The following is a 19,680-nucleotide window of genomic DNA, read 5'->3' as shown; positions in this document are numbered from 1 at the left end:
ATGCCCTGCCTCCCCAGGAGGGACACTCCTCTCCACCAAGGCCAGTGTTGTTTCGGCCGCTGTGCAAGACCCTCCACCTAAAGCCTGACTTCGCTTATCCCTAGTTCCTCTGAGTGGCTTTCGGTCGGGCCAGCTGAGCAGAAGCGCCTGTGTCACACCTCTCTCGACGACGGGGAATTCTGGTACAGTGCTGGCCTCTGTTTTCCTTTCTGTATTAACGACATAACGGGTATGAGAGCGCCCTATGGCCCTTGGCTTACTTGCATGTTTCCCTTGTCTGTCTGTCTTTGTTTGATTTCTCTGGTAAAGCAAATGCATCTGTCTCAACCCCCTCGCATTCACCCAGGTTGGCAGAGAATTTGATTTGTACGTGCGGCCGAGCCTGGGTCTGCAGCCTGGCACCCCTCCCCCAAACTACCCACCAACTGAGTTTGCACCATGAATTTGAAGGCAGGCAGCCCCACTGCTCCCAGGGGCTACCCCTTCACCCCACTTGATGACAAGGACCCCTGAAGGCAGCGACCTTGAGAGCTGAATATAGACTGAAGTGGGCACAAAACATTCCTAATCTGGACTTTCCACAGGGTAGAATCTCTTTGCGTAACTGAAAGGTTTTTTTTTTTTTTTTTAACGTTTATTTATTTATTTAGAGAGAGCACGCACGAGTGGGGGAGAGGCAGAGAGAGAGAGGGAGAGAGAATCCCGAGCAGAAGCTGCACTGTCAGCGCAGAGCCCGACGTGGTTTTCAATCCCCCGAAACCGTGAGGTCATGACCTGAGCCCAAATCAAGAGTCGGACGCTTAACCGACTGAGCCACCCAGGCGCCCCTAACTGAAAGTTTTTAATGGACCTTCATCTCTAGAAGCTTTTTTTTTTAATCGTATTTCTTCCTGTGGGGTTCAGAAAACAGTTGGCTCTTCCCCTGTGTAAGACCACACATTTCGGATTTCTAGCTTTATTCCCTGGTGAGCAAACCAGTCAATTCTTACCTGAGCTCACCTCTTTCTTACATACCTTCTTAAACACCCTGAGCAAAAACCGGTACGTATGAATATTCCAGCTTTTTCCATTCTCTTCCCCTGGAGCACAGCCTCTGTCTTCCATATTTTTACAGTTTTTTTTTAATTTATTTTTTTAACGTTTATTTATTTTCGAGACAGAGAGAGAGACAGAGCATGAACGGGGAGGGTCAGAGAGAGGGAGACACAGAATCTGAAACAGGCTCCAGGCTCTGAGCTGTCAGCACAGAGCCTGACGCGGGGCTCGAACTCACGGACCGCGAGATCCTGACCTGAGCCGAAGTCAGTCGCTTAACCGACTGAGCCACCCAGGCGCCCCTATTTTTACAGTTTTAATAAATATATTGCCATTCCTAACATGAATATCTATTTTCTATTTCCAATATGTCCTTGAAACCTGCCCATATGCTAAGCTGATATCACATATTTTAGAATTCGGTCATGGCAGCTCCATGCTTCAAGGCACCAATGACTTAGGGTAACAACACCAGCTGCTGTCATAAATAGACTCAAGATGTATAAAGACTCAAATTCAATACAGTTTATCTCTCACTCACTATAACAGTCCAGGAAGATACCCTTATTCTGTGGGTGGCCCTTTCTGTGCAGTGATTCAGGGACCCAAGCCCCTTCTTCTGTATGGCTCCCCCCTCCCCTGGGGTCACACAGTCACCTGCAGGAAGCCAGCAGAAGAGGAAAAACAGGAAAGGTTGGAGAAGACACCCCTACTCCCAACAGCCTTGACCCACACATCACTGCTTACACCCCACTCTAGATGGAAGGAGTGGGTTGCAGTCCTTGGCCCCGTTTTGATGGGTGAACTTTGGTGGCCTGCTTCAGGAACCATGCGGTCATGAGTCAAAGAAATTTGTGGAAAACACATAGGATCCACAAGCTTGAGAGATTAACAAGCCATTCAATTGGAAATTAGAGATGCATTTACCTTGAATTTTGAGTACAGAGGCTCTGGGTTTTCCTTACCTTTGTTTGTGCATTTTCTGTCTGCCCACACCTGAGTCTTGAGGACAGATGCAGACACTCACTAGTGGTCGGTTAGATGATTAAGCGATTGAGTGGATCATGGCATCACCATCACCTCCTACGCCTTGGTGTCTCTCCACCTTGTTGTAGGATGGCGTTTAGGGACTTCAAGACCCACTTTGACAAGGTGGAAATCTGTAACCTGACTCCTGACGCCCTGGAGGAGGATGCTGTCCACAAATGGGAGGTGACGGTCCATCAAGGAAGCTGGGTGCGGGGCTCCACCGCCGGGGGCTGCCGCAATTTTCTAGGTTGGTCGTCCACCTGTCACTCTCTGTTATTGCCAAGTGTCCAGTCCAACCTGGGGTACATCAGTGGATCAGGGCCAGGACCCTGGAGAAAGCCTGAAGTGTAGAGTTTAGACAGTAAGATTTCAGAGATGGCTGGTGAGGGCTGCAAAGAAGGAGCAGGAAGTTGGATAAGAATTGCTCAAGGAAACTCTCTTGTTTTCCCACTTAGGTTCTTTTCCATCACAAATAATAGAAAACACAACTCACGCTGGTTTAGCAATAAAAAGGGATTTTTCCCCTACATAACTGAAAAATTCAGAGGAGAAGCGGGGTGGCCTTCAGGCATAGTTCTGTCAACGCATTGGTTTGTAATCCTCTGCTCTGCCCTCTTCCCTCTGTTGACTTTTTCCTCAGTCTGGATTTCTTGAGAGTCACAGGAGGGCTAGCAGCAGCATTCAGGGCTTTCTGAGCCCTCGTTTGCATGAACAGTGAGAGTTCCCAAGGGTCATCCAACAGTAGTCCTCAACTCCCTTCTACTGGGAATTCCTTGAACCCATATTGCCTGGTGAATGCTACATGCTGGTTGACTTTGTTCCAGTTGTCCGAGGCAACAGGGGCGAACATAAACCACTCAGTGTTCACCCTTGGAGCCAGAGTGGGGTGGCTTCTGCTCAAATTGCATAACTCCAAGGGCACCGCACTCTCCTTTGAAATACCACACGGACAAAATAAGATGGAATGAACTGTAGTTGAGTAGACCCAGAAGAATGTCTTTTAAAAGTTCTGTGGGAAATGGTTCAAGAGAAGGTGGAAATGAAAAGGGAGAGCACTTGGCATTCTCACTGGGATTATGGGAAGTAGGGCACGAGGGCCATCAGAACAGGGAGAGAAGAAATGAATGACTTTCTCAGGTTTGGGAGGTTGTGGTGGGGGTGGATGGTGCGTGTGTGTGTGTGTGTGTGTGTGTGTGTGTGTGTGTAGGGGGGTGTCCTTTGTGTTTTTCTAAAGGAAAGCAAAATAATTCACTTCTTTCAATGGCAGATACCTTCTGGACCAATCCACAGATAAAACTGTCCTTGATTGAGAAAGATGAGGGGCAGGAGGACTGCACTTTCCTTGTGGCCCTGATGCAGAAAGATCGAAGGAAACTCAAGAGGTTTGGTGCCAACATGCTGACCATTGGCTATGCCATTTACCAGGTGGGTAGGAACCAAGCTGAGCTTTAGAGCCCACCGCCTATGTCCTGGATTCTCAGCCACATGCCCGAGACTCAATGGTCAGTCCCCAAACTGTGTCCAAATACCCAAGACCAGTGGCCCTCCTTATAGAACCACCCTCTTATGTTCCCACTGCAGAGCCCCCGCAAAGACGAACACCTGAACAAAGACTTCTTCAGGTACCATGCTTCCCAGGCCAGAAGCAAAACGTTCATCAACCTGAGAGAAGTCTCTGACCGCTTCCAGCTGCCCCCTGGGGAGTATATCCTGATACCCAGCACTTTTGAGCCCCATCAGGAAGCTGATTTCTGCCTGAGGATCTTTACGGAGAAGAAAATTATCACCCAGTGAGTAACAGGTTCAAGAATCCCTCTTCATTTAGTGGTTCAATCCCCGAGAAGTCACCAGGGGACTGTTGGAGCCTTGACCCCTTTCTTCTCTTCTCCACGACGCACCTGAGACAGCAGGCAGGAAGGTCTCTTAACCCATTTGCAAAGTGGGATACATTTCTATTTTGGTTCTGCTCCTTCCTTCCCTCAAACAGGCCACTGAAAAGCTGCTCTCTCCAACCACTTCCAGAATCATGCTCACCAGACCCCCTCGGGTGGAGCGCTTCATTTTCCAAACTCTATGTCCAAGAAGCTTCTGGAGTGGGACCCACATTTAGAAATGCTAGGACTTATTTCTGAGCAAAGTGAAGGGGGGTGGCTATTACAATGACCAGTTCCTTCTAGAACACGTTTCTAGAAAGTTTCTAGCATGACCTGCTCTTTCAGCGTCAGTTAATAAATATTGCCAAGTTGTTTGGGGTCGTCGGTCTCAGCCTAGGGACAGTGATGCCATCAGCTAGGAACATCTGAGGGCACTCTCCTGGGCCTGTACTCCCTTTGGGGAGCCCCCCCAGACGGTTCCCCAGCTGGAGCCAACGTTGAGGGCAGACGCATCTCAGCAATGACCCAGGGAACCTGGAAAGGACAAGGTTTATTGCTCACAGGTTCTGGAAGATACACAGCACCCCTGGAGTCACACAGCAATATCTTGAGGGGAGAGAGAGAGAGAGAGAGAGAGCGTGCGCACAGGCCTGGGGTTCTGCCTTTATTGGGGTCGAGGGTAGGAGCCTAGAGTTTCAAAAGGGTCACTATTGGTGAATTAAAATGCTTGAAGGCAAAGGAAGCAGTGGGTCAAATGGTCTACCGGAGCTTTCTAAAAAAAGGGACAACCTCATGGGTGGGGTAGCTGGGCTTTTTATCTAGCCATGTCGCTCACGATGTGTTTATTTGAGATGAGGGTCTTTGAAATGGATGCCTCGACAGTCCAGAACGTAATGTCAGGCGCTTACGATCACCAAAGCCAATGGTCAAGTGCTTACCTGACCCAAGGCTGCCCTCCATTTTATACACCCGACTTTCTGCCACCTCCCCTTTGCAGCATCTTAGCAAAAAATTAGACCGTATCAGATACTTCTAAGAAAAAATTTCCCGTTGCTGCCCTTTTCGCCATCAGGGCGACGTTCTAGCGGCATTCGAGGGATCGCAGAGAATTCTGTATTTGAGCTAGATGCACCCCCCCACTGAGGACCGACCTGAGAAAACAAGATGGAGTCAGCGGTGACTTCGTGGCCTCCGGTTTTATCTTGTTTCGTGGCATGGAGTTGGACTGGTGGCGGGCGTTGAGAATACTCTCAGTTCTCAAGTCTGGCTGGGTTTCCCGAGCTGATTACAAAAGGCGTGGTTCTTTCCCATCAGCTAAATAGGGGCAATAAGATCTTAAATTTTTTTTTAAAAATCCTGCTGGAGAGCTGTCCTCCAGCCTTCTCCCAGATGCCAGTGCAAGCTGAGGGTACATTTCCCCGTGTCTGTTTACACAAGAGCACCTGTACGAGCCCCGTGTCTGTTCACACAAGAGCACCTGTACGAGAGGCGTGAAGATGGGCGATTTTTGTGGGCAGCCATAACAAGAGAGGGAAACCAGGCTGTGCCCATCCCTCATTTTATGCTCCCTGCCCCAGCAGTGGGGTGAGATCAGAGCTCGGGCATTCATAGAAGGCTCACACATGGCAGAGCTAGGGTCCATACTCACGTTTGCCCTGAACACAGTACTTTAACTTTCTTTTTAAATATTTATTTATTTTTGAGAGACAGAGAGAGACAAAGTGTGAGCAGAGAAGGGGTAGAGAGAGAGACAGGGAGACTCAGAATCCGAAGCAGGCTCCAGGCTCCGGGCCGTCAGCACAGAGCCCGACGTGGGGCTGGAACTCATGAACCGTGAGATCACGACCTGAGCCGAAGTCGGACGCTTAACCGACGGAGCCACCCAGGGGCCTCCAAACGAAGTACTTTCGTCTGCTGTGATCTCAAGCATACACACCAGCTCCGTAGCTCAGTAACTGAAGAACCACAGTGACCTCTACTGCCATTGGCCTCGTCCTCTTGAGAGGATCTTAAACAATTTAAAAAGTTCTGGAAGGGTTCTCTTGTGCATGCCCAGGGGATGGCCGGGACCCCAACGGGGTCAGGAGTCTGGCCTCCTTTGTCGCTCTTATCTGCAAAGTCCCACTAATTTAAATTAGTCCTTCCAGACTCTTCCCTGAAGAGCCTTCACAAAGACTCAGTCTGCAGTTCCTAATGCTACAGGCAGCGGCCAGTTCTGCCTCCCCCGCCCCCCCAATCTGGGCTCCATTTTAATGTTTGATTATGGGTCTTCCCTCTGAATTTTTAGCAGTTTTCCTTGGGGAGTGCTTCGAGTTTCCTCTGTAAGATTGGATTCTCCCAAATGTTTTCGTCTCACTAAAAGCTGAAGCCCCCTCCTGCTGCCAATATTATTGCTTTCCAAACACTATCGGTTCCCCTAAATATGTGAACAGCAACCTTTCCATTAGTTCTCCTCTTTTCCCCAAACATAGGCACGTGCACACATAGCCCAACCCTCACTTCATAAATATCCCTTGCGAAAGCGCATCCAGGAAACAGGTGGTGGTAGCTGGTAGTTTCTTTTACTTCTAGAAGTCCAGGATTTACGAGTTCTCCTTGGCTGATGGCTACACTGCCTCCCTCTCATTTTTGTGCTGGGCAGGGTCTGAGTGATAGGGGAGAGAGAGGGAGGTCAACGCAGGGGGTCTGCAGACCCTGTGACACATAAACATCATGGAAAAAGAAGGGCTTCAATGGGCCAGAGCCTTCCAAGCCCTCTGGGGCCCCGTTAGTGCTGCAGATCCTAGGGAGGAAGTGAATCCACAAGTGAGTCGGTGTGTTTTCTGCCCCCCTCCCCGCCCCACCCAGGGACATGGATGGAGATGTGAACATTGACCTTCCCGAGGTGAGCCTTCTCATGTTACTCTGGAGGTTGGGATTCAGTGTCTGTCCTGAAAGCTTCCTTCAGTCACAGCATCATTCAAAACTTCAGAGTTTGGGGAGTGTCTTATCTGCGATCAGGTAAGTACCTTGATTCTAACCTCCTGGAGAAGAGGCTTTGTACCTTCTAAGTCTTTCGTATGCCTCCAGGACCAGGCACGGGGACGAGGTAGGTGCCCGGAAGGAAGCTCTGTTTGGACCGATCTTTCTCTGTGCTAAACAACTCGCTCTGTTCCCTGAGAGGTGGCTGCTGCCTCCAAAGGGGGTGAATTATCTTTAAAGCGCGTTCAATTTAAGAAAAATAAGCGATAAGAAGAAAACGAGAGTAGCTGGTGGATTCTTTTACAGCGGACTTAGGGCAACATGTTACTTCTTCCTGACGATACGTGGGTGGGGAGGGGGAGAGGGAGGGGCGGGTTTTATACTTGTCCAAGGGCTCTAAGACTTTCGAGAGGTGCTGAGGTGTAGCCGGAACAGTCTGACGCTTCCCAAGTCAGCTCGGATCGGCACAGGACAAAACACCCAAAACATTTACTGAGCTCTTTCCACGCACGAGGCCCTGGGCTCCCGGCTAGAGACAGACTCCTGCCCTCAAAGAGTTTACCACCTGTCAACACAGATGGTGAAGCAAGTAAGAGTCAAGCAGTCAAGAGTGGTGAGGGTCAGACGGGGGGCTGTGACCACCCTGGCCGGGACCCCAACTCGGTCAGGATTCTGGCCTCCTTTGTCGCTCTTACCTGCAAAGTCCCACTAATTAGTCCTTCCAGACTCTCCCTCTCAAGAGCCGTCGCAAGGAATCAGGCTGCCGTTCCTAATGCCACAGACGGTGGCCAGTTCTGTCCCCCACCCCCACCCCGCCCCACACAGCAGCGAGGTCCCAGCGTATCCCACGGGGCCACACCGTCTCCAGGGCGAGCCTCTTTTTCTCTTGCTGTCTCTTTGGGAAAGCAAATGCCAAGTTCCTTTCTCATGGGGCCCAACGTGAGTTCTTCTGGTTGCTTTTTTAGCCTCCGAAGCCGACTCCAGCTGGCCAGGAGACAGACGAGCAACTGCAGTTCCGGGCCCTGTTTGAACAAGTTGCCGGCGAGGTAGGGCTGGCCGCAAGCTGCACTCGGCCTTGACCCTCTGCAGAGCTCAGGGGCCTGGTTTCCTCCGCCCAGGGATGCAGCAGGGCGCTGGTCAGCAACGCCTCCCGGGGGCCTGGCGGGCCTAGTTCCAACGCGAGGCCAGCCCAGGTCACTTGGAAGACCAGCCCCAGTCCCCTGAGAGGCTCTCAGGACCGCCTCCCCCACCGCACTCTCACACCGGTCTGCCACTGTCCGTGGGGTAATAGCACCCAAAGGAGCTCAGCCCGGCCCAGAGGCGTTCTGTGAAAGGCTAGAGACAGCTTGGAAGACGTGGCCCATTGAACTCTACCCATAGACCACCGCCATTAAAATGTTCTCTCTGCTCCGGGGGAGGGTGGTGCTGCTTGGATGTCACCATTAAATTACAAACATGATTTCTGTCCAGTGACATCAGCAGCGTGACCGGGTTTGGCAGCTGGGCCGGGGCCAGCCACTGGGGAAGGAGAGGATCTGTCCCTCACCTCCCGCTCTCTGACCCCGACCCCATCCCTGCCCCCTCAGTACTTAGCTTGTTTGTTGGGGGCCCTGGGTATCTCCTGGCCCGGCCTCCTCCGTTCTCCTAGAAACTGTCCCCACCTGTGTTCCTTGGTAGCCATAAATAGAGTTAACCATTTCATGGCCGGTGCTAATGACCTCATTAGCTTCCTGCTCCAATGGGTCTCCTGAATCGTAAAACCCGTGTGACTCCTGCCCCTGGGGTCGAAGCCCTAACAGTGGGATTTCAAGCAGTGCCATAAACGGGAGGTCAGGGAGACCTGGGGACAACAGTCTGGGTGGAGAAAAGTGGGGGCCCGTGCAGGCAAAGCGGCCATCCGTTCTCCTTCCGGGGCTGATTGGCCCGGTGGGGAAGGGAGTGAATGGTTAACTTCCGGCATCTGATGCCATCCGGAGGACGGTCCTGGGTGAGCAACCCCTCCCAGCGTAGGAGGGACAGAAGTTGCTGGAACTGGAGATCCGGGTTGGAAAGGGAAGTGAGGAATGTTGCAGGAGATTCTCTCAAACTGTATTGACGACCAAAAAACACCTGGGCCTCAGAAGCTCCGGGGTGGAACCTGGGCAGGTGTGTGCGGAAGTAACTTCACAGGTGATTGTTTCGCATGCTGGTTCAACACCCTGGACAGAAGGAGCCCTAAGTCCACGCTGCTCAGTCACGTACAGACACATCACCTGAGCATCCTGGGAAAATGCAGATTTCCTCACCAGGAGGTCAGGGGCGGGGCCTGGACCTCCCCATCTCTAACCAGCTTCTCAGTGTCCTCTGATGCCGAGATTTAGCGCACTGAGCACATGGCCTTAGAGAAGCGGTTCTGAAATTCACCCTGGAGGTTTTGAAAACAATCCATGGGAATAATCCATGCCCGAATTTCTAATAATCTCCAGGCGGTTCTGCTGCACAGAGGCTTGGAGAACCAGACATCAATGTGCTCTGACATAAGCACCTGGGAACTTTAGCTCAGTGGGGAAGCTTGCCTTGTGGGGCCCAGCCTTCCCGTCCTTTCTGGGTTGGCCATCGTCCCTGAGAAGTTCAGCAGGCTGCAGTCACTCACCACGTGGGCACACGGGCCCGTGGCAAGGTCCTTGAAGGCCGGGCTATTGCTTGAGCCAAATCAAGCTCAGAACTGGAAACAACTCACAAAGAAGGTGCTATGGGCCATCAAAAGCAATTGTCTCCCCTCCCACAGGACATGGAGGTAACTGCAGAGAAACTGGAATATGTTTTAAATGCTGTGCTGCAAAAGAGTAAGTGCTCATACCCACCACCCATCAGGGACCCCAGGGCTCCTATGGAGGGGACGTGTGACCTGTGACTGCATACCTCCTGGCTCTCCTCCAGCTCTCCCAGGTTCCCTGCTTTCCAGGGCTGGCCTTAGGTAGACTTTAAAAATAGCTTTTGTTGTTTCTTTCCTGATTACAAAAACGAAGACAGTTATGGCAGAAAATTCTAAAATATTCAGAAAAGCCCCAAGACAATGACCAAAGCCACCAATAATCCACTGCCCATAAATAAGCACTGTTAAGATACGTGTGTGTATCTTCATGTATGTGTATAGTATATGTCGTCTGTATCTCTCAGTGTGTGGATATATGTGCACACACATAATTGTCATTAAATTATAGATCCAATTTTCATTTATTTTTTATTTTTTTAATGTTTATTTATTTTTGAAAGAGAGAGAGAGACAGAGCGCGAGGGGGGAAGGGGGCAGAGAGAGAGGGGGGCACAGAATCCGAAGCAGGCTCCGGGCTCTGAGCTGTCAGCGCAGATGCGGGGCTCGAACTCGTGAACCTCGAGATCATGACCTGAGCCAAAGTCGGATGCTCAACCGACTCAGCCACCCAGGCGCCCCTTGACAATTTTATTTTTTAATGTCCCAGCTTTGAGATATAATTCACCTACTATACAATTCACCCCCGATGGGTTTTAGGATGTTCGGAAAATTGTGCGACCACCACCAAGTTTGGAACGTTCCATCACTCCAAGAAGAAACCCTGTACCCAGTGGCTGTCACTCCCCATCGCCCCCATCCCATGGCAACCACCTATCTACTTTCTGTCTCTATTAGGCTGGCCTGTTCTGGACTTTTCATATAAAAAGAATCCTGTGGGGCATCTGGGTGGCTCAGTCGGTTAAATATCCGATGACTCTTGATCTCAGCTCAGGTCTTGATCTGAGGGTCGTGAGTTCAAGCCCCGTGTTGGGCTCCACGCTGGGCATGAAGCCTACTTAGGAAAAAAAAAAAAAAAAATCATGTAATAGGGAGTCCTTTTTCATGGGCTTCTTTACTTAGCATAACATTCACAAAATCTATCCACGTTGTAGTATTTACCAGGATCACTGCATCCCTTTTTGTGGCCAGATAATGTTTTGTTGTAAGAATATACCAGGTGTCGTTTATTCCTCACGGGGAGACATTTGCATTGTTGCCCCTTTCCGTTCTAAATGTTTGCCATTATTAATGACCAAATGATAAAAAAAAAAATCTTAATTTGTAATTCTTTGCTTGGGAGTCTTAAAACTAGGATAAGGAATGGAAAGATATTCCCATTTTTAAGGCATCTTTTTTATATTTAGCAAATTTTCCTCACAAAGGGCCCTGTCAGTTTCCACTGTCACCAGCATCCTGGGAGTGACCACGTGTCCCTCTCACCAGCCCCAGATCTGACCACACCGTAGGACTTCCAGCAGCTGGAAATAGGTTTATCTTATCACATGTCCCATGAATTCTGCTTTCGTGTGTGATTTCAGAAAAGGATGTCAAATTCAAGAAGCTCAGCCTGATTTCCTGTAAAAACATCATTTCTCTAATGGACGTATCCTTCCAAATTCATGGGCAGAAATAGCTGTGCTTTCCTGCGGTGCGGACCTTTCTAGAATGTGGCCTCCTTCACGGGTAGGATAGGCGTCTCCTCGGGGAACAACCCAAGATGGCCGCCCCTAGAATTGGAACCGAATCAAGAGGCCCGAACTGGCCAGTGGGGGGAAGGTTTTGAAGGGACTTGGGGATCTTGTTACCCCTTTGGGGTCCCCTCTAAGAGAATAAAGGGAGTTTTTTTTATAATGTGCTTTTTCGAGCCTTCTGGTGCCCTCCCCATCTCACCCCTGCAGTTTTCATTCTTCAGAGATGCATGGTTTGTAATTAAGCCGCCTCCCTAAGAGCCCTAAGAGCCAGCCCCTTGCCCCTTCATCTCTGGAGTCCTACGAGGCACCGGGTTGAAACCAGGCTCACCTGCCTTCTTCCCTTCCTTCCTTAATGCTCTCGGCACAGACCAGCGGCAACGGGAAGCTGGAGTTCGCGGAGTTCAAAGTGTTCTGGGACAAGCTGCAGAAGTGGACGGTAAGTAACCCGGCCGGGGCCTGGCCTCTGGGGATTGCGCGAGCCTAGAGCAGGAGGGGGTTCTAAATGGTCAAGGTGCTGCCGGCCAGGAGAGGGCAGAAGGGAAGTAATTATGGTGGAATTTCCATTCCCAAGATCACGTCTCAGGCTTAGCAAAGTACCACAGCGCTGGCGCCCAAATTGAAAAGGGAAATCACAGGGACCCGCCTGTGTTGAAGGCCTCGCCCGACCCTGTGAGGAGTCCGTCCTCCCGTGCAGGCTGGCGCTGGCTGGCGCCCCTGGGTGCCCTCTGGTTCTCAATGCCTCTGTCCTCCCTGTAGAACCTGTTCCTTCAGTTCGACGCTGACAAGTCTGGCACCATGTCCTCCTATGAGCTGTGGACCGCCCTGAAAGCCACAGGTAAAGAAAAACCTAGAAGAGACTAGAAGCCACTTGCTTCTGGTGCCCTAGAGGGTGGCCGGTCTTTAACCTGAGTTCATGCTTCTTTTTTTTTTTTTTTTTAATGTTTATTTATTTTTGAGACAGAGACAGAGCATGAACGGGGGAGGGTCAGAGAGAGAGGGAGACACAGAACCCGAAGCAGGCTCCGGGCTCCGAGCTGTCGGCACAGAGCCCCACGCGGGGCTCGAACTCGCGAACCGTGAGATCGTGACCTGAGCTGAAGTCGGAGGCTCACCCGACTGAGCCACCCAGGCGCCCCTGAGTTCATGCTTCTTAAGAGCACAGCCCTGTCAGTGCCGGAGGCAGGCCTCGGGCTCAGGACTCGCTCCCGCACACCGGGACCCGTGTTTTAAACTGCTGTGCAATATTGGAGTCTTTCAAATGTACCCACTGGGGCTGAACTTAGCCTCACCCCCTCTCTCAGCCTCTGGCCGAGCTTCCTGGGGGCTCGTGTGGCCCTTTGGTGGCAGGCCGTGGTGCTTCCAAGCCTCTAATTGCACTTTAGGACAGTGATTATCATGGACGAGGCAGGGCACGCCGATCCCACGGTTGGGGGTCACAGATTTCCTCCGCCATCTGCCACCCTGTCCCTGGCTTTGTCACCAGCAGACTGAATCCAAACCAGATGATTCAGTCCTAACATCTACGAGCTCCCTACGCAAAGGACGGGATCCAGGGGGCGTCTCCCATCCCCCCGCAGTCCCCACCATGGCGGTCTGAGTGTCTGGGGTTGGCCGTCCTTTGCACGTAGCCGTGGCCTTGAGGCCACTGCAGCCCACAGCCCCTGCCAAGCTGCGTGGTGCTTCTCACAGAGCATGCCTCACAGACAGGCCCCTCCGGGCCCTGCCAGAGTTTTTAATGTGGTTCCCTCCCAGGTAAACCAAACATCCAGAAACATCATCAGCTAGTGGAGACATGCAGTGTCTGAGGACGGCGGCCCCCCGCTGGGCCTGAGAACCCGCACTTTGCGGACAGAGCACCGGGCGCTTCCCGAAGGTGCGCCCGCCCGCGGGGCCCGGCCTTTGATGGGCTGGGGTCTCCTCACTCTTCTCTGCAGGCTTCCAGCTGAGCGGTCGCCTCCTGCAGCTGATTGTCCTCAGGTACACAGACGAGAACCTCCAGCTGGGCTTTGATGACTTCCTCAACTGCCTGGTCCGGCTGGAGAACGCGAGCCGTGAGTGTCGTCGGGGCTGCGCCCCCTGGGCCCCCAGGAGGGAGGCCACGACCCCTGGGCTCCCTTCCAGGAGCTGGTGAGAGATTACCTGCCAGAAATCCTGGCGAGGACAGGCCACAGACGGCTGTCATCGTGTGATCTCTGCGCTGCGTGTGGTTAACTGAGGGGTGGGGGTGGGGGCGTCTTCGTGCACGACCCGTGGGTTATGGGCCCAGGACATTTCCGCTTGCTAAGAGCCATTCTCCTCGCGTGCATTCACAGTGTCCTCGTGGGAGGACAGGGCCACGGGTGGGGGTGGGGGGGCTCCTGCCTCTTATCTGAGGAAGGCCCCATCTGAGGTCAAATCTATCACAGCACACAGAACCAAGGGAGTCCCTCCCCTTCTCCCTCTCCCTCCGTCCCCCTCCCTCCACCCTACCTTTGTGTCTTGTACTCAACACTGTCTTGTCCAAACACTTGTCTGAACGCTGACCCAGTTATCCCAGACAAGAGTTGTTACCTCAACAGATTATGTGCAGGGGGTCCTTAGGGCTTACGGTTTCTCGTCACACTGTCACAAAGTTGAAGCTGAAAGAAACGCATCCGAGGGCTTGTAACCCAGGACCGGGGTGGCGAAATGCACTGGCGCACAGGGCCCCGCACCCCTGAGGAGGCCCGCGCTTGGTTTAATGCTTTGACGTCGCCATCTTGAATTTTAATCATTTTTGTACAGGGGGCCCCACGTTTCCGTTTTGCGCTGGGCCCCACAGATCAGGGCCCCGTTCTGCTTGGCATTTTCTAAAGGGTGCTCGCTTAGGTGACTTCAAGGCACTCGTTAAACCAAGGCAGGGTCCGTGCTCCTCGGTTCTAGGGCGCTGGGGCTCCCCCCTCGGCTTCTTTTGTGCCACTTAGGTCACAGGTGATTCCCTGCTGAGGCCTGTCTCCACCAGGCTGTCATCCCTGGGAGGGCTGGGCTTAGTAGACAAGCAAGACACTTCTGCTGGCTGATCGTGGTGCTTTGAGAGAGGCAAGCAGGTCCTTGGCCTTGTACGCCAAGCCGGGAGGTTGCGCCTTCTGTAGGCAGTCACCAGCAGCTGGTAAGAGGTGCATTTTAGGAAGGCGTCTCCCGAAAGATCGTCACTTAGTACAATTACGCAGTGGCCAAAACCGACCTAAAAATGATGAGGCTTGGTAGCTTCTCTTCTCTCAACTGCCCCTGTCCTGAGTCCCCTTGGGCCGATCCTTCCCAGCAAGGGGTGCTCAACGTGTTCTTACAACGGAGGACTATTAGGGAGAAGGTACGGTTGCCCCAACACCCTCGACTCTGGGATCCTCGTTAGATTCACCATCTGGAGACCGTTTTTAAAATATCAAGGCTAGGGTTTTACCCCAGGATCATTTAAACTATTTACTCTAGAAATTTTTACTCATACATAGGTAGAAAGAATGACAATCGGTCCCCATGTGCCCTGCACCAGTGTTTCCAAACTTTGCCACCCACTACAAAGCCCCTCCCCGCCCCCGGGGAAGGGCTAGCATTTTTTGATGACCTGGGAGTGTGGGGGCGGGGGGGGGGGGGGACGGGCACAATAGGAGAAGGGGATTAAAAGAAAAAATAATGTTTTGTGATGACCAGGCTGCCCGGGAGGCCAACTGAATAGAATCCGGGGGGTGACACACAGTGTCAGTATTTATAAAAATTCCCCCAGGGAGTTCTAGGGCCTTATACCAGCCTCAGCAACGATCGTTCTGCTGATCTTTCAGACGTCCTTCTAACGCATCCTTTTTTCCTGAATTATTTAATAACAGACCTCAGAAATTGAGTCCCTTCCCCTGTCGATATCTCTGACAGGCAGGCTCTCAGCGAGCCCTCAACCTCATCTAAGACCTGGCCCCTGCTCAACTTCCTCAGGCCGTCTTTCCACGTTGGCTTGCCGGTCTCGGGATGTACCCAACTGCATTGGGCTGTCGGGCCCTGTCTGTTTTGTTCTAGGACAGCCACCCTTCCCCCCTTTTGCTGTATTTCTCAAGTTCCCGGGTGACTCTCAGGGGAAGCCGGGGTTGAGTGGCTCGGCCACTTTGACTAAGATGGGGAGACTGAGGCCCAGAGAGGAAAGTAACCCCCAGGTTACTCGGCGCGTTAGCCATGGCGCTTAGAGGGCTCTCTGTCCTACCTTTGCTCCTATGTGTGGGAGCAGCTGGGGGCTCATGTTCTTGTAAGGGGCTCATGGAGGCTGAACGGCTCTCAAGACTCAGGCAAAACTTTAACGTACGTGTGTTCTTTCTCTGGGAAGGAGGTCCATAGATCGCAGGGGATCGGTAGCTCCCCAAAAAGTTAGCGTAGGGGAGATGTTTGGGGCCCGGGAGCTGGCCGGCTGACTGGCACATTGTAGATGACAACAGGTGCCACCCAATGGTAAGGCCACCAGCTCCGCCATCCCAGGAATTCAAGAGCCTCCCCCAGGCGCGAGAGATCCCCGCGGAGTCAGCCTGAGTCTGGCCTGCTGTTCTAGAAGACCCGTGCTCGCCACCAGATGGAGCAGTTCCTCCACCAGCAGCCCGGCAGGCCCCAAGGTCACAGGAAATCCTTGAACCTGTTGAAGGAACCGTCCCCACAATGATGCCTTTCTCATGTCTCTCCCCGTTAGGGGTGTTCCAGGCGCTCAGTACAAAGAACAAGGAGTTCATTCATCTCAACATAAACGAGGTAGGAACCGGCCAGCGCGAGGCAGAGCCCATGCTGTGTAAACGTTTGCTGAATGCGCGACTGAATGTGAAGTTTACACTGAGCCACGGGGGCAGTGACAACAGTAAACTTGCTAATATGTTTAGGGACCCGTCGGTTAGCAGTCCATGCGATCATTGCCATAGCCCTGTGAGCTAAGGATTCATAGCATCCCCGTTTTGCAGAAGTGGAAACTGAGGCATAAAGAGCTTAATCACCTGAACAGAGTGAGCCAGCAAACCTTGACTTCTTCTCTGCCTTCTGCCATACGGGTTCCTCAGCCTGTCTGCCTTCCAGCCTCCAATTTGTTCACTCCCCTTGCTCACGCTGTCCTGCGGGTCTCATGATTCTATGCACACGCGCGCACACACCTCAGAAACCCTGAGAAGGACACAGCTTGTGCCAGTGACAGGGGCTGACCACAGCCAAAGCGATGGAGGGCAGAACACGGATCAGAGTTTCAGAGGCTCGGAAGGGGCGCCCCAGGTGTAGACAGTCCTCTCCCCGCTGCCCAGAGCGTGGTCTGCCGACCCGCAGCGTGGGCATTACCGAGAAATGCAGAGGACCAAGCCCCACCCCCGACCTGCCGAGTCAGATCTTGTTTTAGGAGGATCCCCAGGGATTCCTACACGTACTAAGGTTTGCGAGTGCTGGCTGGTCATCCTCCTGCCCCAAGGCAGGGAGGGAGAAAATTATGGAGCGCTTTCCTCCAATGGTTCCCACGATTTTTATTTCCCATTATTTTCCTTTCTCTCCCCGTGTCTTCCGCTCCAGCTCTGCCTTCCCTTGAACTTGACAGTAGCAAAGGAGGCAGCCTGTGTCTCCTTCCCATCCTTGGGCCCTTTCCCCTCCCCTCCCTCTTTCACATTCACACCGGAGACACCCGGCTCCTTTCCAAATTCAACGGCAACTTTGGATTTGGGTTGCATTTTACTATCAAGATGGAGAGGTTGATGGCCGTGTGGGCCGTGCTTTGACGCATTCACCTGCCCTGTGCCTCAGTGTCACCATTTGCAGAGAGATCAAGGCCTCAGCCTGAGGATTCCAAAGAAAGATGTGCGTACTCACCCTGTGCGTATCACACAAGAGGGACTCCTAGACAGATTTCTCAGTTTCTTCAGGGTTTGGCCTCTGCTAAGCCAGGGACACTTTCCGCCTGTCCCCAGTGCGGGGGGGAGAGTGGGTAGGTGTGGTACTCAATACCCTCTTAGCCAAAGGCCTCGAAGCCAAAGGCCACCAGAAGCATGATAGAAGCATCCCACTGCCTCAGCGTCAAGGCGTCATTTCCAAACCGAGCGTCCACAGGTGTGGGGGCTGGAACGAGCTCTCTCTCCTGTCTGCCCTCTCCTCGGCAGACCCAAGCCATCTCGTGTAAGTTCCTGCCCCCGGCCCCTGTTGTTCACCTCCAAGACAACAGGGAGATGTCGAAGATCTTTGAGTCTTCTCCCTCTCTCTCCCTGCAAGCCCATCATCCTCAACTCCGGCGGCACATTAGCATCACCTGGGGGAGATTTCAAAACTCCAGTGGCCTGGCCATGACCCAGACCAAATAAGTCCAAATCTCTCGGGGTGGGGCACAAGCATTGATACATTTTCTTAGAGGGTGGGGGAGGGAGAGAGAGAAAGAGGATGGGAGAGGGGCAGAGGGAGAGGGAGACAGAATCTCAAGTAGGCTCTACACTCAGCACGGAGCCTGAGGTGGGGCTCGATCCCAGAGCCCTAGGACCATGACCTGAGCTAAAGTCAAGAGTCAGATGCTTAACCGACCGGGCCACCCAGGCATGCCCAAGCATTGATATTTTTTAAATTCCCCGATGAGTCCAATATACGGCCAAGTTCAAGAGCCACAATTGGGACCCCCCCCCCCTCCCATCCACCTAGGTAACAATGGATCCTTGCCCTGCCTGGGTTGGCCCCACCCACAGTTACTCTGCTAAAAGAGCCTGTGCGTCATCCAGCCGCCTTCCCTGACCCTGGCCTCGGCACGTGCTGTGCCCAGGAAGAGGGGCAGAGAGGAGAGAAAACAACGTCCCACACAAGCACGGTCCCCCACGTCACCATGCTGTGATAGGAAAGCTGGGCTGGGGGGCGGGGAGGCAGAGGCAGGATGGAGGAAATGAGAATTGCATGCAACTTCGCCACCAGCTCACCTGTAAAGAGCCCGGATGCTGAGCCCGCAGCCTCCACATGATGGAGGACCACCTGTGTCCTCACCGTGAGGGGGGGCCCTCGTCAAAGAGGAAACGGCTGAGGAGCCTCAGGAAGGCTGTCTGCTTTGCCAGGAGAAAGCACACTTCCCTCTCTCTCTCACCGTCTGCACTTGACTTGAGCCAATTCAGAACTCAGGACCTCTGGGAAAACAAAGTGCTGAGGATTCTTTTTTTTTTTTTTTTTTTTTTTAATATTTCATGTCGAAGCAGAAGTCCATACTCGCAGGCAAGGCAATCGCATAGCAGAGTTGCCATGGACTCAACAAGCCAGTGCTGGCGGGGACCTAGAGGGATAACCAGCCCTTCTCTTTCTTTCTCCTTTTTGTTCCCAGTTCATCAAGCTGACAATGAACATCTGAGGCTTCCCTGGCAAGGACGCACTCTGTCTGGCTGAGTCTTGACTTCTGGACCACGAACTTCAGAACGTTTCTTGGTGCAGAGCTCTCCTCTCATGACCCAACCTTCTCCTCCCCCTGCCCCACCATCTTGATCTTGGAAGAATGAAATGGACACAGCTCTGACCTCAGATTTTATGCTATTTCTCTGTACAATCACTTCCCGAAGATGGCTGGTGCCTTACCTTCAGGTTCAGGCATTCCCCCTTCCTTCTCCACCTCTTCCCACTACTAATTATCCAAAGTGTAACTTGGTGCATAGAACCCTGGCTTCAACAGAGCATCCATCATTATACTCAAACATCCGACACAGGACAACGTTTTGGTTTTTGTTTTGTTTTCTTTTCTTTTTAAGCTTATTTATTTTGAGAGAGAGAATGTGTGTGCATGCACGAGTGGGGAAGGGGCAGAGAGAAAGGGAGAGCAGGCTCCACCCTGTCAGCGCAGAGCCTGATGCGGGGCTTGAACTCACAAACCCTGAGATCATGACCTGAGCCGAAATCGAGAGTCAGACACTTAACCAACTGAGCCACCCAGGCGCCACAGGACGTTTTTGTAAGTACGTTGGGGCCTGAGAGGAGAAGGGAAAGGTGTGATGTCATAATTAAGCATTTTCTTCATCCTAGGTGTGTTTGCTTACTGGGGGCAAACATCAGGGAATTCCGGATGCTTACTTGTAGGAGCGAACAACACAAAAATCTCTATTTCCTCCTCCAAGAGGTGGTAACTAATTCTCCATCCAGTCCAGACACTCTTTGTGTCTAAAGGTTTTGGGTCAGAAACGCCAAAGGCAATGTTATTTCTTCTCAGGAGTCCAGATTCAGGTCAGACTGGATTGCATTCATTTCCACCATGGTGGGGGAAGAACAGAGTGGAGAAGCCTTGTTTTAGCTCCCTGACCCTGCATACGAAAATCCCACCAAACTGGATCATGGA

General features: G+C 52.3%; 1 protein-coding gene across 1 annotated transcript in view; it reads left to right on the top strand.

The window, feature by feature from the left end:
- CAPN9 (calpain 9) overlaps positions 1-19,047 on the top strand; it is a 40,733-nt gene extending 21,686 nt beyond the window's left edge. The window contains exons 8-20 of the mRNA XM_049645984.1: positions 105-182; positions 2,151-2,311; positions 3,332-3,489; positions 3,646-3,854; positions 6,786-6,822; positions 7,865-7,945; positions 9,667-9,724; positions 11,232-11,296; positions 11,752-11,820; positions 12,141-12,219; positions 13,319-13,435; positions 16,063-16,121; positions 18,682-19,047. Coding sequence (XP_049501941.1) covers positions 105-182; positions 2,151-2,311; positions 3,332-3,489; positions 3,646-3,854; positions 6,786-6,822; positions 7,865-7,945; positions 9,667-9,724; positions 11,232-11,296; positions 11,752-11,820; positions 12,141-12,219; positions 13,319-13,435; positions 16,063-16,121; positions 18,682-18,708 — 1,198 coding nt within the window. The 3' untranslated portion in view covers positions 18,709-19,047. The remainder of the gene's footprint in view (positions 1-104; positions 183-2,150; positions 2,312-3,331; positions 3,490-3,645; positions 3,855-6,785; positions 6,823-7,864; positions 7,946-9,666; positions 9,725-11,231; positions 11,297-11,751; positions 11,821-12,140; positions 12,220-13,318; positions 13,436-16,062; positions 16,122-18,681) is intronic.
- Positions 19,048-19,680: the final 633 nt, after the last annotated feature.

Source organism: Panthera uncia, chromosome D2, assembly GCF_023721935.1.
Source record: "Panthera uncia isolate 11264 chromosome D2, Puncia_PCG_1.0, whole genome shotgun sequence".
Taxonomy (NCBI): Eukaryota; Metazoa; Chordata; class Mammalia; order Carnivora; family Felidae; genus Panthera; species Panthera uncia.
Note: the sequence above shows the minus strand (reverse complement) of the source record. Positions and strands in the feature narration are given on the sequence as shown.